We start from the raw sequence: 20,387 nt of genomic DNA, 5'->3' as shown, positions 1-20,387 counted from the left end.
CCCCCTTCTCCACAATTCACACTGCCTGACCCCCCATGACCTCTACGCACCTTCACATGGTCTGACATCCCCAAAGCCACTATATATGTTCACGTTGTCTTGACATCCTTTGACTAAATAGCAGACATCATGGCAGGTCTTCCCACAAATGCTTTAGAACTCATTAAGTCTGTTTTCAAGGCCTTCTAACACAGCCTTCTGGCTCCGCGCAATTTATAGGCCAGCTCCAAAACCAAATGAGTCTATCATCACACCTTTTACTAAAAAGAAATACGTATAGACATATAAGTAAAATATAATTTTTTTATAAATATAAACTTAATGAATCAGCTTTTTGGCAATGATAATTCAAAATTACCCTTTAGAGACTTATAAAATAAAATAAAGAAATGGAAAGAAGATAGTCCTTTATAGGGTTTTATGAAAATATTCCCCAAGTTTTGTATTTTCTCTGTAGTGTTTGCTACAGAGTCCACTGAACATAAAGGTTTCTGTGATTACTTTGTAATTGTTAATTTGATACACATCAGTGGTTGCCATGGTAGCAGGGTGGGAAATAGGTAGCCATACCCTTTAGCAGCCCTGTGAGTCCTGAAGTGCCTCTCTACACTTTCTTAAGGAAATAAACTGAGGTAATGCTTCCATCTCTGCCTCAGGGTTCCTATGTGCCTTGTCCCTGTACCTCTTCCACTTTTCTACTTCTCTTCCTAGTTTTGGCATATGCTTGCCAGTTGACACACACAAGACCAGTCATGGTTGTGGTGCCCTCCACAGACCCCAGCCCTCCCTGTCTTTGTGACTGTCTCCATCCAACAGCTACAGTTCGATAACTCAGTCTCTGTGAGCTACTGCTTTCCTTTCTAGGAGAGACAGTATAACTGGCCCAGTGAGAGTGTGTTACTCAGTCTTAGTCTGACTAGATGCGACAGTAAAGCCAGATTGTAGGGCAAAGAGCCCATCAAAGAGGGCTATGTTTATGGAGAGGTTAATGAGAGGCTTTATCACCCGTAAGCTCACTTCATATTATAATAGTTGCTTTTACTGTGGCTTCTTCCCTTACATCTACTTGTGCCAAGTTGTTTGGTTTCTTCCCATTCATTATACCATACCAAACACTCACTCAGTTGCTCATCTTTAAGTCCTTTCTCTCTTAGCTGTAACTCAATATAGCAAAAAAGCACAATAAGCAAACAAACAACAAAAAGCCAAAACCCACCTCCAACTCTTCCTCGAAGTTCCCTCAAGGGGCCTACCCAGTTCTTTGCACGTCGACAGCTTCCATGGAGGCCAGCCCCCTGCCAACCTCTGTTTGCTTCAATGCTTACTAACCAGTCCCTGTTGCTTCTGCTGTCTCCACAGAGGAAGTTTTAAGTCATCGTCTGGGTTCTCCACCAGCATCTCAGCCCCCTAGAATGAAATGCTAATTTTTAATGGTGACAGCTTATAAAGTTATCGTATCATGTTCAAATGAATGGCTGGCTTTCCTCCATTTTCTCACAGTAAATGTAGGAGGCTGGTTCTGTTGTTAGGCTGACACTGCAGAAGAGACAAGATGTGCTCCTGGAGGGATTAGGTCATTCCTCCAAATCCAGGAAGTGTTGGGACAGACTTCAGATCCCTGCACTGTAGTCCTAGAGGATGTTAATGAGTTCAGGGGTCATTGGATCAGTTTACCGTAACAGACCACTAACATATTCATAAGAACCTTCCGATCTCAGCCTCTGCTCACCTGCCCAAGCCCCCTTCTTCCCTCTCCTTGCTTCTCTCTAGGGCTCAAGCAAATTGCCACACACACACACACACACACACACACACACACACACACACACGATTACGCTTTTAAATTTATTTTAAATATTTTCTGTTTGCATGTGTGTGCTTGCATACGTGCAAGTATGTGTGGTGTGTGTGTGTGTGTGTGTGTGTGTGTGTGTGTGTGTGTGTGTGAAATCATTTGCATGTAGTACCTGTAGTGGCCAGAAGAGGGCATCAGATTCCCCCATAATTGGAGTTACAGATAGCTGTGAACTTCTGTGTGGGTGCTGGAAACTGAACCCAGATTCTTTGCAAGAACAGCAAATGCTTTTAACCCTCTCTCCAGACCCACAGCATTGCTCTTAATTCAGGGCCGTGTCCTCACCATTCATGTCTCTAATATACCTTCACCCTATGGCTCAGTTAGCCAGCTCCCTTGCCACCCCCAGGCCTGTGCTCGAGCTTATCCCCTTTCCCAGCCACCAATCCAAACCACCACACTCCCTAAGCCCTCTCCTGTGTAGCAGGATGTCACTTGAAGTTCTTGAATGATACTTTGTATCTGAGGGTGTGGCTATTATATCATTAGTTGTCTCCTCCTTGTTGGCAGGAACTTTGTCCTTTGCTGTACATTTCTAATATCAAGGACACAGCAGGCGCCCGATCTATAGCTTGGAGTAAACGAACTGCTCTTTATTTAAAATGTTTGCGAATTTCTTATCTCTTACTGGCTGACCTGTTCATAACTCTTTCTCCCTTCAGAACTATTTTGCCCGCAACTTTTACAACATGAGAATGCTGGCCTTATTTGTCGCCTTCGCCATCAATTTCATCCTGCTCTTCTACAAGGTATGTGTGTGTGTGTGTGTGTGTGTGTGTGTGTGTGTGTGTGTGTGTGTATGTGTGTGTATCCCTGGGGGTTAAAGACCGTTCTAAAAGTCCAATGACGCCAGTGGATAGATTCCCCTAGGCTGCAATGGAGCCAATTTACACCAATTCTAAACTGCACTTTAACAAAAGAGAGAGCCCAAAGCTCGGTTCCATCACAGACGCCCAGGAAGGCAGGGTGTATGTGATCCTGGGAGACTAAGTGGAACCTCAGCTGGAAGTGACTGAAGAGGGCTCCGTGTTACGGAGGGTTCACTTCCAGTATTCCTAGAATGATTCAGCTGAATTTCTTACTTGTTATGATGCCTGGATGTGACAGAACCTCCCTCCATCACATTATTTGGATAACTGAGAAGTAACGTACCTAGTGTTTTCCTGCATATTGAAATCCTTATAACTTTGGTTGGATTAGCATGAAATTTATAAAAAAACAAAACAAAACAAAAAACAACCAACATTTGCTTTGCATTTGTGTGCACAACAAGTATGTCATGGTGTGTATGTGGAGGTCAAAGAACACCTAGCAAGAGTGTCTTCCCCTTCCGTCGTCCTGTCATTCCTGGAGATTGGACTCAGGTCATCAGACTGGGCAGGAGGCAACTTTTCCTATCAAACCATCTCTCCCTCTCTGCCCCAGCATGAATTTTAGCATATTTGTTACTTGTATTTGCTGTTGGTCAAGATGTCTCTTCTTTCCTGTTAGTCTTCCCATGATACCATTATGCTCTGACTTAACATTCCGCTGTCTACAGAGATTGTTTCCATTTCCTTCTTGTGTGGTGTTGTGACACTCAGTGAACTGACTGTATCTCAAATGGTTTGAATCAGGTCTCCACTTCTTCTGTGGTTGAAGGAAAGGAGCTGCCTGCCCGAAGCTCCGGCGACACTGCCAAAGTCCCCACCAGCCTGGACAGCAACCCCCACAGAATCATAGCGGTGCACTACGTCCTGGAGGAGAGCAGCGGCTACATGGAACCCACGCTGCGCATCTTAGCCATCTTGCACACTGTCATCTCTTTCTTTTGCATCATTGGATACTACTGCTTGAAAGTAAGTCCCCAAGTGCCTGTGTGTGTCAAATGTCTGTAGATTGGGCGTCTGGGGAAGTGAGCACTGAGACGGAATTTATGTTGTCTGTTTGAGATGCTCTAAGACCCCATGCCTCTGGGACAGAAGGAAGAAGCAGGTTGGGGTAGAGGACAGAAGAGAAAAGTGTGGTCATAGGCTTCTGTCTCTGAAGCTAGGACTGGAGGGGCCTGACCTTTCCTAGTTTCCATTGATCGGTCACTGATTACAAATATGCTTGTGCCTATTGATAATCATTCATACAGTCAATATTTTCATGTACAACTTGACCATACAGAAGTGAGCCCCACAGACCACAGTCTCTCACCTCTGATGCATAACTGTTGTATTGTTAGGTATGTCTCTTTCATCATCCATGACAGAAGACTCACAGAAAATAAGTTGTCTTTTATCCCCATGTCCCTGCTGGGGTAACAGTAAATGTTGATGAGTATAAATTTCATGGTAATATCGTCTCTCTGGGTGCTTGAGGATATTCTCACCTGTGCAAGTATGTCTACGTATATTTACTTCACTGCCCTTTGCCTCTGGCTTTGAAGCCTCCTAAGATACTTGAAAAGCTAGGGCTTGGAATAAAAGACGGGAGTGTGAGATGTTCCTGTAGGAATTGTTTTCTACCTCTCGTCCCCCTTTTCTCATGGGGGTAAGCATTTCTGGATACTTCCTCAGCATCTCTACCTCCCATCCTTGCTTGCGCAGACTCTGTCTGTGCGAAAGGGGAATCATCAGCCGCCAGCAGAGGCAATGCTACACTCGCCAAGATTTTTGCCAATGTTGAAACATGAATCTACCTCTATATATTATAACTATGTTGCACATAGTTATTAAAGAGATTAAAATACATGCTGTCAGGGACATTAGTAAAACTGCTAAGATTTTTCACACCTGCTCTTATTGATGCTTTAAAGTAATATGTATTTAAATATATATTGAATATTTTGTAATCACCTGTCTCTCTTTAGTGTTTAGAATGCTGTCACTGGAATGTCATAGCGTTCCAATTTGTCATTAGAATGACAAATGTCATGTCATTATATATTGACCGCCATTTTTTTAAACACGTGCACCTGTATGCTGTTTTCCCGAAACCCTCTAGATACTTCTTTCTGCCTGAATGTAGTTGATTAATTTTCACTCATTTTTTTTTCCTCCCTGCAAGTAAGTGGAGAAATAGTTCTTCTCAAAGGCTGTTTTGTAAAGATAGCGGCTGTGGGAGACGCCAGCCCAGCTAAGCGAATGTCGATGTGTTTGTTCCCGTCTGCAGGTCCCCTTGGTCATTTTTAAGCGGGAGAAGGAAGTGGCACGTAAATTGGAGTTTGACGGCCTTTACATTACAGAGCAGCCGTCGGAAGATGACATTAAAGGCCAGTGGGACAGACTCGTGATCAACACACAGTGAGTGAGGGATTACGAGAGGCAGTTCTGGGCTCAGGAATTTCAAGATGTTAAAAGAAACTCCCTGCTAGAGTTTCGGAAGATTTGTTAAAAGTTTAGCTCAAGTGAGTAGCAGTCATATATTCAGCCAAGAAAATCAAAAGACTAAGAACCATCCGAAGCTAATGGATGCCTGCAATTTCTGCCCTCTGGTCTGAGTCTCTTAATCAAAAAGCACTTTGAGGCCATTTACACAGTGCTGATGGGAATGCACAGCCATTACCCAGGGCTCAGGGAGGGGTGTAGCATCAGATTCACAGCCAGCATTGCAGAGGCATCTTATCCAGATGCGGAGGAGGTAGAAATTATTCATTAAGGGAAGGGCTGTAGTGTCGAAGGGAAAAATACTGAATTCATACTGCTAATGTGTCTAAACTTCCAGAAAGCACCACCAACCAGCTTACACGAACCTAGAAAATTTTACAATGTGATGTCATTTGTTAGAAGAGAAAAAAATATAAACACTTAAGAAAAAAAAACTAATCCAGTAATTATTTAGCTTGTGGGGTAAGATAAAAACAGACCAACTAGCCAACCAGCTACTGTGTCACACATACGTCCATCCCTACCTATAACTTCTATAAAACAATCATTGATGCTATATTTTTGAGTATTTATACAGCATAAGAGTCAGATATTATATCATTATTGAGTTTTTTTATTCTTTTTAATTTTTTTATGTGGTGAGGAGGGTTGAATCCAAGACCTCGCCCTGGCTCAGTGAGTGTTCTGTTGCTGAGCCATGTCCCCAGCCCTGGAATTGCTGATTCTTAAAAGTTATTTCTAGTAGTTCTGAATTTTCCACTGGGGAATAATATGCTAGGTTTATAGCAAAACAGTGACAGGTTTCTAATCTACTAGTTTTTTGGGTTTTTTTCAGTAGGAGGACTTGAACTCAGGGCCTTGACCATGCTAGACAAGCCCTTTACCCCTCAACCACCACCAAAGCCATAGTTTCTAGACCTTTTAATTTTTAAAATAACTGACAAATATATATATATACACATATACCTGTATATATACATATATCTGTATATATATAGCACTCATAAAAATGATAAATATAACATGCAACTTGTTAATAAATATGGTTATATTAAGATACCATTATCATTTTAATGATTTACCATTGATATGTTTATATGATATTATTTACATGATGCTTAATACACTTATGATATAGAAAAGTTATGATCAGAGAGGTGATGTGACTCACTGTACTTCTAGGTAGATAGCGTGATAGCTGGGCATATTATTTTCAGTGTTTTATTTCAAATTATGTTATTTACCATTTAAAAGTACTGCTCCTCTAATGTCTCTGCTTTTGTGTCTTTTAGGTCATTTCCCAATAACTACTGGGATAAATTTGTTAAAAGAAAGGTAACGTTTCTGAGAGGGAGTAAACGCCCAGTGTTTTTCTTACAGTGCACTTCGGTGAATGTGGTGTGGTTTGGATGTGGGGTGGGATGTGAGGTGTGTTCCGGTTGCCTGCTGTTATTGTTTCACAGTGCCAAGAGAACTGAGTAGACATCTTCAAAAGAGCGGCTAAGACCTTCATATTCTGCTGTCCCTAAATAAACAGACCTCACTACCCACAATGCCTTAGGGACCAGCGAAGTATGCTCAGTAGCAAGAACCTGTGGGAATTGGCTTTGATATTGTCTGGGTTGCCCAAGTTGACTGTAGGCTCTTTTTCTTTGTATCACCTTAAAGACCTTAAAAAACAAATCTGACTCATTTGTGAGGGAGGGTGGTAGAGATGATTCTGGCCTTGCTTTTATCATGCTGCTGGCTGCTGGCTAAGCTCCGCTGCTGAGAACTTCTGCTTATAAGCACAGGGTTCTCCTTGCCCTCCCTACCTCCCAGGATCTGCACATTTTAGTTGAAACACCATGTGTAACAATATTTGTGTGCTGAGGGCTGCTATTCGGAAATTACTCTTTTTTACTTTCTTTCTTCTTCTTCTTCTTCTTCTTCTTCTTCTTCTTCTTCTTCTTCTTCTTCTTCTTCTTCTTCTTCTCCTTCTCCTTCTCCTCCTCCTCTTCCTCCTCCTCCTCCTCCTCCCCCTTCTTCCCCTTCCTCCCCTTCTCCTTCCTCTTCCCCTCCCCCTCCTCCTTTTCCTCCTCCTTCTCCTCCTTCTCCTCCTCCTTCTCCTCCTCCTCCTCCTCCCCCTTCTTCCCCCTTCTTCCCCTTCCTCCCCTTCTCCTTCCTCTTCCCCTCCCCCTCCCCCTCCTCCTCCTCCTTCTTCTCCTCCTCCTCCTCCTCCTACTCCTTTTGGAGTTTTAAGACAAGGTCTAAAACTGTAGCCCAGGCTAGCCTGGAACTCACCAAGTAGCCCACATTGACTTCAAACTCACTGCAATCTCCTTCCCTCAATTTCTGGAGAATAATGAGGTATCGGGCATGAGCCACTGCTCCCAGGTCCTTGCTGATTCACATTTTATGGTGAATGCCAACTTGGTGTGCACTGGCACAGGCGCACCTGTAATGCGAAGAGCCCTTTTATGTCTTTATCAGTTCAGTACTGTTCCAAAGGTGGTTGTCAAGGAGACACTGAAATTTTTTCTTCACACCTTATACAGAGATGGAACATACATTAAGAACTTGAATGTAATTTCACTGTATCATTAGGTGCAGTGTGTGTTTGTGTGTGTGTGTGTGTGTGTGTGTGTGTGTGTGTGTGTGGTGTTTATGTGGTTGTACACATGTTTGTCCATGCTTCCTGGTGGAAAGAATCTACATTTGCTGATTGTTATATGTACCTTCACGCATTTTTGTGACCTTGTGAACTGGCACTTTGAGTTTATTACACTAATGCATATATAATTTAGATATATATATATATATAAATTAGGCCAACATTTTGAAAGATTATTTTAACATAATTTTAAATGGACATTTTGAATATTTTATGCCTATGAAGTTTTTGATGTAATAAAGAGGGTGTTTCTAAAATATTAAATCAAACATATTTCTGGAGCAAGCAATATATCTATGTCAAAGAAATAGCAAGATCAGGACTAGGGAGATGGCACAGTTGGGAAATGTCTGCTGTGTGATGTGAGGTCGTGGGTGTGCGTCCCTGGCCCCCACACAGGCTGGCTCAGTGCATGCTTGGGATCCAAGCACCAGGAGATGCAGAGCAGAGATCTGGAGGATTCACTGACCAGCTGGCCTCCTGAAATGCTGAGCTCCAGGATCAGTGAGAGTTCCTGTTTCAAATGATATGCTGGAGAGGGACTAAGGAATCCAACTGACACTGATCTCTGTCCTCTACACATATTCAGAGATGTGTGCTCATCCTCACACGCATCCATGCATGCACATGCATGCAAACACAGCTGCACATGCACACATGCACACACAGCTGCACATGCACACACACACACACACACACACACACACACACACACACACAAACACACATGAAAGTAGGGAAAGAGAAAGACACATCATCTCATTCCTGACTTTTCCACTGCAGTACCGGTGGCTGTGTCCTCTAGAGAGAAGAGTGAGGCTGTTCCCTGTAGAAATTTCATTCAGACCTGCCAGGCCGCCTTCAGCACTGAGAAACACCACACAGCAGATTGGTTTAGTCAACCTCAAAAGTCTGTGCTGTAGTCGTTTTTGTTGTTGTTGTTGTTTTGTATTTTGAGACAAGGTTTCTCTGCAGGTCTGGAACTAGCTCTTGTAGACCAGGCTGGCCTCAAACTCACAGAGATCCTGCTTCTGCCTCCCGAGTGCTGGGATTAAAGGCGTGCGCCACCACTGCCTGGCTGCTGTAGTCATTTTAACTACTACTTTTCTTCAAGACTTTCTTTTACTTTGCCTGTCTTGTGCATTTGGAGAGACCTGTTTTAGTTCTTTAAAGCCGTTCTGTCTGGGTTCCCTCTGTCTTTTCTTGGGTGCCTCATCCTTTGCTTGCCTTCTTTTCCCTCTTCCTCCTATTAATGATCTGTTCTGCCTTTCTTTCCTTGATTTCCCTACTTCTTCCACTTTGGTTCTTCTGTAGAACCACTACACATGGGTTTGAACTGAAGGGTGAGAACAACACATCACGGAGTTGGACCTGCTGGGATTTCTGCTGCGCTGCAAGCCACATCCAAGCACCAAGCTTTCTTTCACCCTTCCTTTACGTCTTTGTGTGTGTGTGTGTGTGCGCGCGCATATGTATGTATGTGTGTACATGCATATGTGTGTTTGGGTACACAGATGTGTGTGTGAGAGAGAGAGAATGTGTGCACAGGTGCATACATGGGCGTAGAAGCCAAGGTCCGCCTTGGCTATTGCTCCTCAGGAACGGTCCACCTTATTTGGAGACATGGTCTCTCCTTGGGTCCTCAGGTTTGCCAGTTAGGCTAGGCTGGCCGACCAGTGAGCCTCATGGTCCCCACCTGTGTCTGCCTTCCCAGGGCTGTGATTACAGGCACATGCTACCATGCCTGGCTTTTCACATGACCCTTCACTGACTTCCATCCCCCCAGTTTGGTCGTCTGTACAATGGGGTGCTATTATTACTACACAGCTGGTACAGCGCAGGAGATAGAGGACAAAGCTTACGTATTGTGGCGGTCACAAGTAATCTGACAAAATTCCTGGGGAAGAACTGAGAGTCACTTTCCTCCCGCCTCCCCCAGCATCCCACTCTTCTACTGCAGAACATTCTTCCCTGTGCCTCCCTTACTAGAAGGGGAGATCTCATTCCTCAGAGATGAGTTATTCAAAATCCTATAGACTTATCTATTATTTCAGCAGCTTGACATTAGAAGATGAACTGTAAACTAGATGCCTAAGTTTTCTTTAAAATCTAGCAAAATATATGGTGAGAAAAAATTGCTACTATTATGGTTAAGATCAATAACATACTTCTCCCTTGAGCGCAGGTGATGGATAAATATGGAGAGTTCTATGGGCGAGACAGAATCAGTGAGTTACTGGGCATGGATAAGGCTGCCCTGGATTTCAGCGATGCGAGAGAGAAGAAGAAGCCCAAGAAAGACAGTTCCTTGTCTGCTGTGTGAGTGACTCTTCTGCTCTACAGGTGGGGTGGGGACAGGGATGCATGTCTGACCTAGCTTGCTCACCAATTTCCTTCACTGAGGAAAACTGCAAGTGCAAAAGAAGTCGACTTTCATACCTCTTGGTTTTCTTAGCTGGAATTTCTATTGCAGTAATGAAACTCCATGACCAAAACCCAAGTTGGTGGGGAGAGGGTTTATTTGACTTATACTTCCACAGCATGTTCATCATTGAATGAAGTCAGGACAGGAACCCAGACAGGGTAGGAACCTGTAGGCCAGAGCTGATGCAGAGGCCTTGGAGGGTGCTTCTTACTGGCTTGTTCATGGCTTGTTCAACCTGCTGTTTTTCCTTTCCTTCCCTTCCCTTCCCTTTCCTTTCCTTTCCTTTCCTTTCCTTTCCTTTCCTTTCCTTTCCTTTCCTTTCCTTTCCTTTCCTTTCCTTTCCTTTCCTTTCCTTTCCTTTCCTTTCCTTTCCCTTCCCTTCCCTTCCCTTCCCTTTCCCTTTCCCTTCCCTTCCCTTCCCTTCCCTTCCCTTCCCTTCCCTTCCCTTCCCTTCCCTTTCCCTTTCCCTTCCCTTCCCTTCCCTTTCCCTTTCCCTTTCCCTTTCCCTTCCCTTTCCCTTCCCTTCCCTTTCCCTTTCCCTTCCCTTTCCCTTCCCTTCCCTTCCCTTCCCTTTCCCTTCCCTTCCCTTCCCTTCCCTTCCCTTTCCCTTCCCCTTCCCTTCCCTTCCCTTCCCTTCCCTTCCCTTCCCTTCCCTTCCCTTTCCCTTCCCTTCCCTTCCCTTTCCCTTTCCCTTCCCTTCCCTTTCCCTTTCCCTTCCCTTTCCCTTCCCTTCCCTTCCCTTCCCTTCCCTTCCCTTCCCTTTCCCTTTCCCTTCCCTTCCCTTTCCCTTTCCCTTCCCTTCCCTTCCCTTTCCCTTCCCCTTCCCTTCCCTTCCCTTCCCTTCCCTTTCCCTTTCCCTTTCCCTTCCCTTCCCTTCCCTTCCCTTCCCTTCCCTTCCCTTCCCTTCCCTTCCCTTCCCTTCCCTTCCCTTCCCTTCCTTTCCCTTCCTTTCCTTCTCTTCTCTTTTGTGGTGTGTGTGTGTGTGTGTGTGTGTGTGTGTGTGTGTGTGTGTGTGTTTCAAAAAAGAACTATCCTGGTATTCACTCTGTAGACCAGGCTGGCCTTGAACTCAGAAATCCTCCTAAGTCTGTCTCTTCAGTGTTGAAATTAAAACCATGTGCCACTACTACCCAACTTTTTTATAGAACCCAGGACCACCAACCCAGTGATGATATCACACACAAGGGTCTGTAACTTCCCCATCAATAACTTATTAAGAAAATGCTCTATAGTTAGATCTTATGAAGACATTTCCTCAACAGAAGTTTCCTCCAGTCATATAACTTGAGCCTGTGTCGAGTTGACCTAAAACTAGGCAGGACTTGAGTGTTTGAAGCTTTAGAACAAAGGGATATTTGCCTATTAACTTGTGGTTATCATTATTGTGGTTATTGTTGTTGTTGTTGTTATTATTGTTACTGAGACAGGGTCTTGCCATGTAGCCCAGGCTGACCTAAAAATCATTATATAATATCCCAGGAAGGTCTGGAACTGACTGGTAGCTCCTGAGGCCCAACTTACCATCTTCCTGCTCTTATTTCTGGAGTGTTGTGATTTCAGATATGAGCCACCAAATATGGCTCCTAACAATGTTTGAAGATTCCTTCCTTGTTGTTTACATACAGTGAGAGAAGAACAACAAGAAAATCCGCCATTCCTCTTTAACTCACCTTTTCTAACCTCAGGTCCTCCTGAAAGTCAAACACGCACAAAGCAAAACATAGAACTACATTTTGGGGGAATCTTTTGTTTTGTTTTGTTTTGTAGCTCTTGTAGACCAGGATGGCCCCAAACTCACAGAGATCTGCCTGTCTCTGCCTCCCAAGTGCTGGGATTAAAGATGTAAGCCACGACTACCCTATTAGGGGATGGATCTTTTTTGAAGGAGGTTAAATTGCATGCTTTGGAAACAGGTGATATGTAGTTCCTTTATTAAAACAGACCCAAAGTTCCTATCTTAGTGTTAAAGTTCTTAAATGGCAAAACATTAGCATGCCAAAGCACTATGTTGCCCTGTTATTTGAAAATTCACTTCAAAATGAAGTACTGTCTAAACGGCACTCTTGTGAAACTGCTGTTACCTAGAAAGATAGAAATGAGTTGGATCGAGTTCCCTTGGTGCTGCCAGTTTCCTTCCAGCTCTCTCTCAGGCACATTTGCCCACCGCATGAAAGGTCAGTGTCTGCCCTGCCTACTTAACTCATGGGAGCCACGGGATTTCTGTAGACAAGAAGAGCACACTCACTTCTCCTCGATGCCATCTTACCATCCAGGCACTTCTTTATTTTCGAAGCAGTGTGCAGTCACTTTCCCCGGAGAAACCAGCTTTGCTTGGGTTTTGTTTTTGTTTGTTTGCTGTGCAGCCACAGGTATCAAGCCCCATCCGTGTGTGAGCATGTGAGAGAACACTGCCCCACTGAGCCGTGTCCCCAGCCCGCATGCCTTACCTGTGTGCTTGCGGTCTCAGTCTGTGAGAGATGAGATAATGATTGGAAGCTCATTTTGTCTTAGAAAAGTATTGCACCTGGAATTAGGACGATGCTTTGGTTAACGATCTCATTTATCACAGGTTTTCTATGTCTTTAAATACAATGTGAATTTGGAGCAGGTCATATGGCTCGGAGTGTTAAGGTACTTGCCATCCATCCTGACAGCCCAAGTTAGACTTCTCAGACACACGCTGATGGAGAGAACTGACCCCTGCAAGCTGTCCTCTCAACCTCATACATACAAGTTGTGTTGTGTGTATTCTGTATGTGTGTGGTGTGTGCTGTGTGTAATGCGTGTGTATGTGTGTGTATGTGTGGGTGTGTACTGTCTATGCCTCTGTGTGGTGTGTGTGTGTGTGTGTGCATGATATGTGTGTCTATGCGATATGTGTGTGTGGTGTGTCTGTGTGTGGTATGTGTGTGCATGTGTATGTATGTGTCTATGTATGTATGGTGTGTGTCTGTGTATGGTATGTATGTGGTGTGTGTGTGTATGTGCGTGTATGTACTGTGTCTATGTCTCTTTGTGTGGTATGTGTGTGCATGATATGTTTCTGTGTGATGTGTGTGTGTGGTGTTTGTGTGTGGTATGTGTGTGCACGCGTATGTATGTGTGTCTATGTGTGTATGGTGTGTGTCTGTGGTGTAGGGGGGGCATGGCAGTACATGTCTGTAATGCCTGAACTTAGAATATGGTGACAGGAGGATCAGAGGTTCAAGGCCAGTCTGAGCTACACAAGTCCTAGGCCAGCCTGAGTTCCATGAGACTCTGTGGTATTTACAGTGTGTCACATGAAGAAGGGCACTGACAGTTTCAGAAGCCAAGACCTTCACATTTGTGATTTGAAACAAGCAGTGGGGTATGAGGGATTCAGAACCCCTCATGAGCAGTCACTGGTGACTGACAGAATTATATAGTTTTGCTGAGTTACATATTTTTATTAGTAATATTTGTAACACCACCACCAGAAACATTTAAAAATAGGAAGAAAGCTTTAGACTGTTTCTTCATTGGACAATGTTAAATTTGGTGATGGGCTAGTAAGATGGCTCAGCAGTAAACATATTTGCTGCCGAGCCTGATATTCTAAGTTCCATTCCCAGACTCCACCATGGTAGGACAGAATTGACTCTACAAATTGTCTTCTAACTTCTACACACATGGTCTGGGACATACACAGATACACAACATACTCATGTACACACCTGAGCATAACAATTTTTTAAATTTGCAGAACCTTTCACTGTTTTATGTAATAAATATTTTCAAGATTCACTGCTTGCAGAAGGCCAGAAAAATCTATGTTCTTCTCACCTTTAAATATGGATAATGAAATCTGAATGAAGATCCAGTATGGAATATACAAGGTAGAGGAGAAAGGACTCCCTGTTCTGAGTCTTTACTGAAACATTTGGAAGGTCAAGACCTCAGTGTAGCAGGCTTCTGTGTGCCTGTCTCCTTGATGTGTCCACCCAGATTAGAAACAGTCCACACAGTGGGTATTTACTCAGAAATAAACTTTTATCATCACAAGACCCATTTGTAAGTAGATCATCAATAGCTACAGTATTTATCCGCTGGTGCAACTTGGTAAATCAGTGTTTCTCTTCCTCCCTGTGGGTAAGAAAAACCCAGATATATTCGTTTATCATAGATTGATGGCGGGACATTTAATTTGTTTGATAGTACTTGATTCCCAGGAGATCAGAGATCAGTAGTAGAGATGGGTTCCCAGGCAGGTGCGGTATTAACAGCAGTTAAGAGGCATGCTGGGAGTCACAATAGGAGGAGGGTCTAGTCCTGTGGAGACTGGGTGAGGGCTAAATCCTGCCTGAAGGGAAATGGAGAGAGAGGGCTTGTGGGTGACTGTAGGCAGAAAGCAAAGGGCTGGTACTGCAGCTCAGTGGGAGAGCATTCACTCAGCAAGTTCAAGTCCTAGGTCCCTGCCCCAACACTACAAAGAGAAAATTTAAAAAGGCGACAAACAGTGCTCTCGCTTATAAAATTTAGTTGTAAGATAAATGTATGTGTTCATGTAAGCTTTTGTTATTTGAATCAGAAACCCTTCTACCGCAATGCAAAACAAGAAGGGCAATAAGGCTAGGGAGATGGGTCAGTGGTAAAAGCACTTGCTGTACAATCATGAGGACCAGAGGTCAGATCTCCAGCAGCCACATAGAGCCAGGTGTGGGTGAGCATGTCTGTAATCCCAGTGTTGGGAGGTGGAGACATGTGGGTTCTGGGGGCTTGCTGCCCTGTGTCTAGCCAAAACGGTGAGGTTCACTAAAATACCCGAGGAAGACAATCAGTCAACCTCTGGCCTTCACACCCATATGCATGAGCACACCCCATAAACATGTAAACACACACACATACTTTATACACATACAAAAGCATACCACACACACATACATACATAAACTGCTGATCCTGAAATTCTAGAGAAGGAAAGGTCCAAGTCCAAGATTGCCCAAGTTAAAGCAAACTGTTTGGGTGCACCCAAGACTGGCCAGTGGGCTATCTCTCCCTAAGTTGGGGTTTGAGAGAGCAGTCCCACTGGTCTCTTGAAGTCCCTCTTGTAGGAGAGAGGAGAGTTCACAAAGCTGAGAGCGTTGGTGATTATTCGCAGTTAAAAGGATGCAATGAAAAGAGGAACAACACAAGGATGCACATCAAGTGAATGGCCTTTATACGCAGTTTACAACAGACCAGGGGCTTGCTGTTGATTACAGATAGAAGCCTTAATTAGCAGGGACTTAGCACAGGACAAATAGACCTCTCTTACCTAGGATTTATCACCAAACAAACAAGAATGTCTTTTCAACTGTAAACAGAACTCTTAACCTGCAAGGTATATTTTAAGTTTAGTTCTTCCATCAGTCTGTAAAGTTGTTCCTGTTTTGGTTTTACGTTACCTGCGCATATGACCACTCATTCTCATTCTCTGTTTCTCAATTTCCTATCTCTTTATCTTTATCTCTTTCTCCCCCTCTCTCTCTATATCCATCTCCCTTTCCCTCTACTCCCCCCACCAACAAACACAGCCCAGATCTGTTTTCAAGCGGCTGGCAAGACCGCTGAATGGTTGAGAGCACTTGTGGTTATTGGAGAGGACAGGGATTGGTTCCCAGCACTCACAATGCTCAACTAACAACTGTCTAGACCCCCAGTTCCAGGGCACCCGACACCCTCTTCTGGCCTCTCTGAGCACTGCACAAATGTGGTACACAGACATACATGCAGGCAAAATACCCACAGACATAAAATAGAAGCAAATATTTTTAAAAGGTAGCTTAAATGCACGGTAAAATTTTGCTGAGTCAACTTTTGAAGCACACATGTTAATTAGCTTTGTATAATTTCTAGGAATGAGGAACACGTAGAGGGTAGATTAAGTTATAATGTAGAAAAGGAAAGGCTGAGTTTGCTCAGTGGGGAAGGGCAGGCAAGCCTGACAACCTCAGATCAATCCCCAGACCACAAAGTGGAAGGGCAGAACTAATTTATTCAGGCTGTCCTCTGACCTCCACACTTGCACTATCACGTGTGTGTGCCTGAACACACACACAGCATACAGACATACCATACACACACACCACACCATACACACACACACCATACACACACACCATACACACACACCACACCACACACACACACACACCATACACACACACATACCATACATGCACACCATACACACAGTTACCACACACACACACATTATACACACACCACACACACCATATACACACACCACATACACCATACACACCATACACACACACACCACATACAACATACAGACACACCATACACACACACACCACACCATACACACACACCACATACACACACCTTACACACACACACCATACACTTACCCTACACACACACTTACCATACACACACACTATACACACACCACACATACCATACACACACATACACACACACCATACAACACCATACATACACTTACCATACACACACACACACACACACACACACCATACACACACACCCACCATACACACACACCAGACTCACATATACATACACCATACACACACACACCATACACACATATCATAAATACTATACACAACAATAGTAATACTGATGATGAAGATACATTCAAGTTACTGATGAGAAAGGTGGTGCCATTTTGTTTTCTTTCCCAGGTCCCTCTAGAGGTCACCATAGAGCACTGGTGTCTCTCCAGAGCAGGTCTTAGCTCTTCCCTTTTACCTGGGGACAAGTGATCTCCTGAGTGCAGTCCTTCTAACAGGTGTACAGCTTTGCCCACAACAGGTGCGAGCCCACAGGTTCTCACACACCTAAGTATTAATGCCAATATCCACCTTTTCTTCTGTCATTGCAGACTGAACTCTATCGATGTGAAGTACCAGATGTGGAAGCTCGGAGTCGTGTTCACGGACAACGTAAGCCTCTTTCACTCTCCTTGGATGACTCTGTGGAGCTCTTGCAGAGAGAAGGAGGTCACCTGAGGAAGCTAGCCAGACACCAATGCAGTTAATAAGCATGGCGTCTGAGAGAGACCCGAGCACAGACACTTTACCCAGCCTATCTTATATATTAATATAAGAAAAACTTGAAAATTTCCGTTTATGTTTCAGAGGGACCATGGTAGACTGCAAAGGTTTGTAGATGCTCAAAACACACCTAAATAAAAATTAAACAAACATTTGTGCTAGACAGGAAGATGAGTGGGAAGAGAAATATTGGTAGTGAATAGATGGGTGGTGGGTGGAGAAACAACAGAAGCAAGGTATTTATGAAAATATGATGAAATATGTTCGTTCATGTATGTTTTTAAACCTAATACATTTTAAAAAGTAGTGGTGCTTACTTTTTCTCCAAAATTAAGTACATTAAGTCATTAGGTTCTTATTCTTGATTTATCTTTACCAAAAAGACTTTAGACACTAAACATATGGCCCAAGTATATACTGAAACATGATTGAATCTAGTCGTCCATTATCAAAAGCTGTCTCTGCACCTCACTGTTTAATTTTAGCACTGCTTTTTAGAGTGAATGTTCCAATTTCCTCATCTCTAAAGTCTGTGACAACAGCAAATTGCCGTCCCTCCATGCCTACCCCTCCCCCCATCATCAGAGGTGATTCTGAGATCTTCACAACTTATCTGTTTAGCACCGTTCATAGCCACAGTCTTAGAATACCACCTTGCACATATTTTCTCATCTAACGATGGAACACTTCTCAATGGGCAGAAGCTGCCCAACTCCTGCGTCAGTTGGTACCTTCCACCCAGGTGGTTTGCATACTCTGGCTTGGGCACACTGGGGCTTCTCCATGCCACAGTCTTTGCACAACGCTCTTTTGCCCAAGTGAGTCTGACCTTAATATTTTAATTTCTGTGGAGTTTCTTGTCATCCAGAGAACTTGGATGTGGATTAATCCTGAAGACAGCCTAGACAAACCCTTTCAGACATCTTTCTGAGACCCCTTAGGCTGTCAGTCACTTGCAGTTTTTTTATGGTTTTAGTTTAGTTGGTCTCTGAAAAGCAATGAAGGCAATAATCAGATGGAATGTGGGATTGGCGGTGGCATTTTTATCATGCAAAAAGGGTAACTTTTAGTATAAATATGAGCAAAGTAGCAATGCTAGGAACTGCCCGCTCTCCGTCCGTCACCCAGGCTTACAGGTACCTCCATGTCAACCAACACCACAGCCGTGACTAGTTTGCCAGTCATTGGCTTCTCCTTCCTCTCGTGTTCCCCATGTGTGTCCCTTTTCTCAGGATTTTCGTTGTTTGATAGCTTGTGAAATTACTCCTCCTTCATGTCCTAGGGCAAGTGTATCACTTCTAGCCCTTCCTGCCAACTCCTCAGTGACTTTTTCGAATGCCATTTTTCTTTTCCTAGCTTCAGTCCCTTATTGGTTATGAAGCCCCGCATGGCCCCAGACACCCCATTTTTCTTGTTGTTGTTAAAAGCTAAGATTAGAATCAGAACAACAGTTCTGCTCCTCTCCTATGAGTGGATGCCATCCGGACACAGCATCTGTAGGAGAAACTCAGCTCCAAGGAGCTGAAGCCGTCACTGGGCTTCTATCCTGCATCTTCACTGCCCCCACCAAACATGGACATTTTCACCCTAACAGAAGTGGATCGTTTACATTAATTGCAGTTCAGGAAGCTGGCGAGATGATGGCTCAGCAGCAATCCAGAGCTTCTGCTCTCTTGCAGAAGACCTGTGTTTGGTCTCCAGCTCTGACAATGGACAGTTCATAACTTTCTGTAACTCCAGTTCCTGGGGAGCTGAGTCCCTCTTCTGGCTTCTGAGGGCACTGTATTGTGTGTCCATACCTACACACACAGGACGCACACACGACACACAAATACACACACACACACACACACACACACACAGAGAGAGAGAGAGAGAGAGAGAGAGAGAGAGAGAGAGAGAGAGAGAATTAAAAAGTAATAATCCTTCAGTTATGATCATTCGGGACACTTCTCCAGACAGCACCAGTTACGTAGTTAAGGTCACTACAGATGTTAGTGACATCAAGGAGTGCTTTGCTCTAGGACTTACGTTAGTTTATGCAAAGTGCAATGCTGCCTTAATCAAACTCCTCGGGGACAGTAGATTCTAACTAATAGACTTAACAAGCTTAGTGTGTAGATAAAGGAAGAGCCGAGAAGAGAAGGAATCAAAGTTGCAGGGTTCTTGGGTTGACTGTCGACAAGGATTCCTGAACCGAGACAGTCTGGTCAGTGACCTTCAGTGGCGTTTCTTATGATCTGGCGAGACGTTCCTTAAAGTCTAGTGAATCCTTACAGGGCAGCCCCCATAACAAGGAATTCTCCGTATCAAATAACACCAAGCTCCTGCCGTCAGAATGTAGGGTGATCGTTTATATTCTTTGTGAGAGGGTGAAAATAGTTTGTGTAGTTAAAGGAGAAAAATTACACTGAGCCATTTATAACAAACTAAGCAAAGGTAAGATGGGCAAAGATGGAATCCAGCCAAGTAGATCTGAAGAATTATAGTCTAGTAAGAAAAAGGCGAGTGCCGTGGTTAGCGTGGAGAGAGTTGGCAGAGGCTCTCACCAGTTTGTTTTTACTGTGGGGTCTGACGCATCTTATCACTCTTTGCTTCTGACAGTCCTTCCTGTACCTGGCCTGGTATATGACCATGTCCGTCCTTGGGCACTATAACAACTTTTTTTTCGCTGCTCACCTCCTTGACATCGCGATGGGATTCAAGACCTTGAGAACCATCCTGTCCTCAGTCACCCACAATGGCAAACAGGTAAAAGGTCATCTTTCCTCTAGAGGAACTAAAAACAATAGAAAAGAGCCTGCGAATGTAAATCCTGGCCTCGAGTGACGATATGTGGCTTTAAAGATGGTCTGTGCCTTTGGTTTTATAAATTCCGATTAGTAATTCCGAAGACCCTGTAACCTGAGTTTAAGGATTGGCTGGATGGATTCGCTGGGTGATCTTGGATAAGTGATTAATATTTGTCAATATCAAATATCTTTTCTGGTAAAGTACAACCAGTAACAATCCCTTGTCAGAGTCTGTGAAGACTGAGAACAAATCCAGCAGACTC

General features: G+C 43.9%; 1 protein-coding gene across 1 annotated transcript in view; it reads left to right on the top strand.

Annotated features, from left to right (window-relative positions):
• Ryr2 (ryanodine receptor 2) overlaps positions 1–20,387 on the top strand; it is a 569,025-nt gene that overhangs the window by 535,633 nt on the left and 13,005 nt on the right. Inside the window, exons 94-100 of the mRNA XM_087896432.1 lie at positions 2,518–2,604; positions 3,472–3,693; positions 4,994–5,124; positions 6,501–6,543; positions 10,047–10,180; positions 17,161–17,221; positions 19,937–20,083. Coding sequence (XP_087752558.1) covers positions 2,518–2,604; positions 3,472–3,693; positions 4,994–5,124; positions 6,501–6,543; positions 10,047–10,180; positions 17,161–17,221; positions 19,937–20,083 — 825 coding nt within the window. The remainder of the gene's footprint in view (positions 1–2,517; positions 2,605–3,471; positions 3,694–4,993; positions 5,125–6,500; positions 6,544–10,046; positions 10,181–17,160; positions 17,222–19,936; positions 20,084–20,387) is intronic.

The sequence above is a fragment of the Myodes glareolus genome, chromosome 14, assembly GCF_982192425.1.
Source record: "Myodes glareolus chromosome 14, mMyoGla1.1, whole genome shotgun sequence".
In the NCBI taxonomy this organism is placed as follows: Eukaryota; Metazoa; Chordata; class Mammalia; order Rodentia; family Cricetidae; genus Myodes; species Myodes glareolus.
This window is presented reverse-complemented; position numbering and strand designations above follow the sequence as displayed.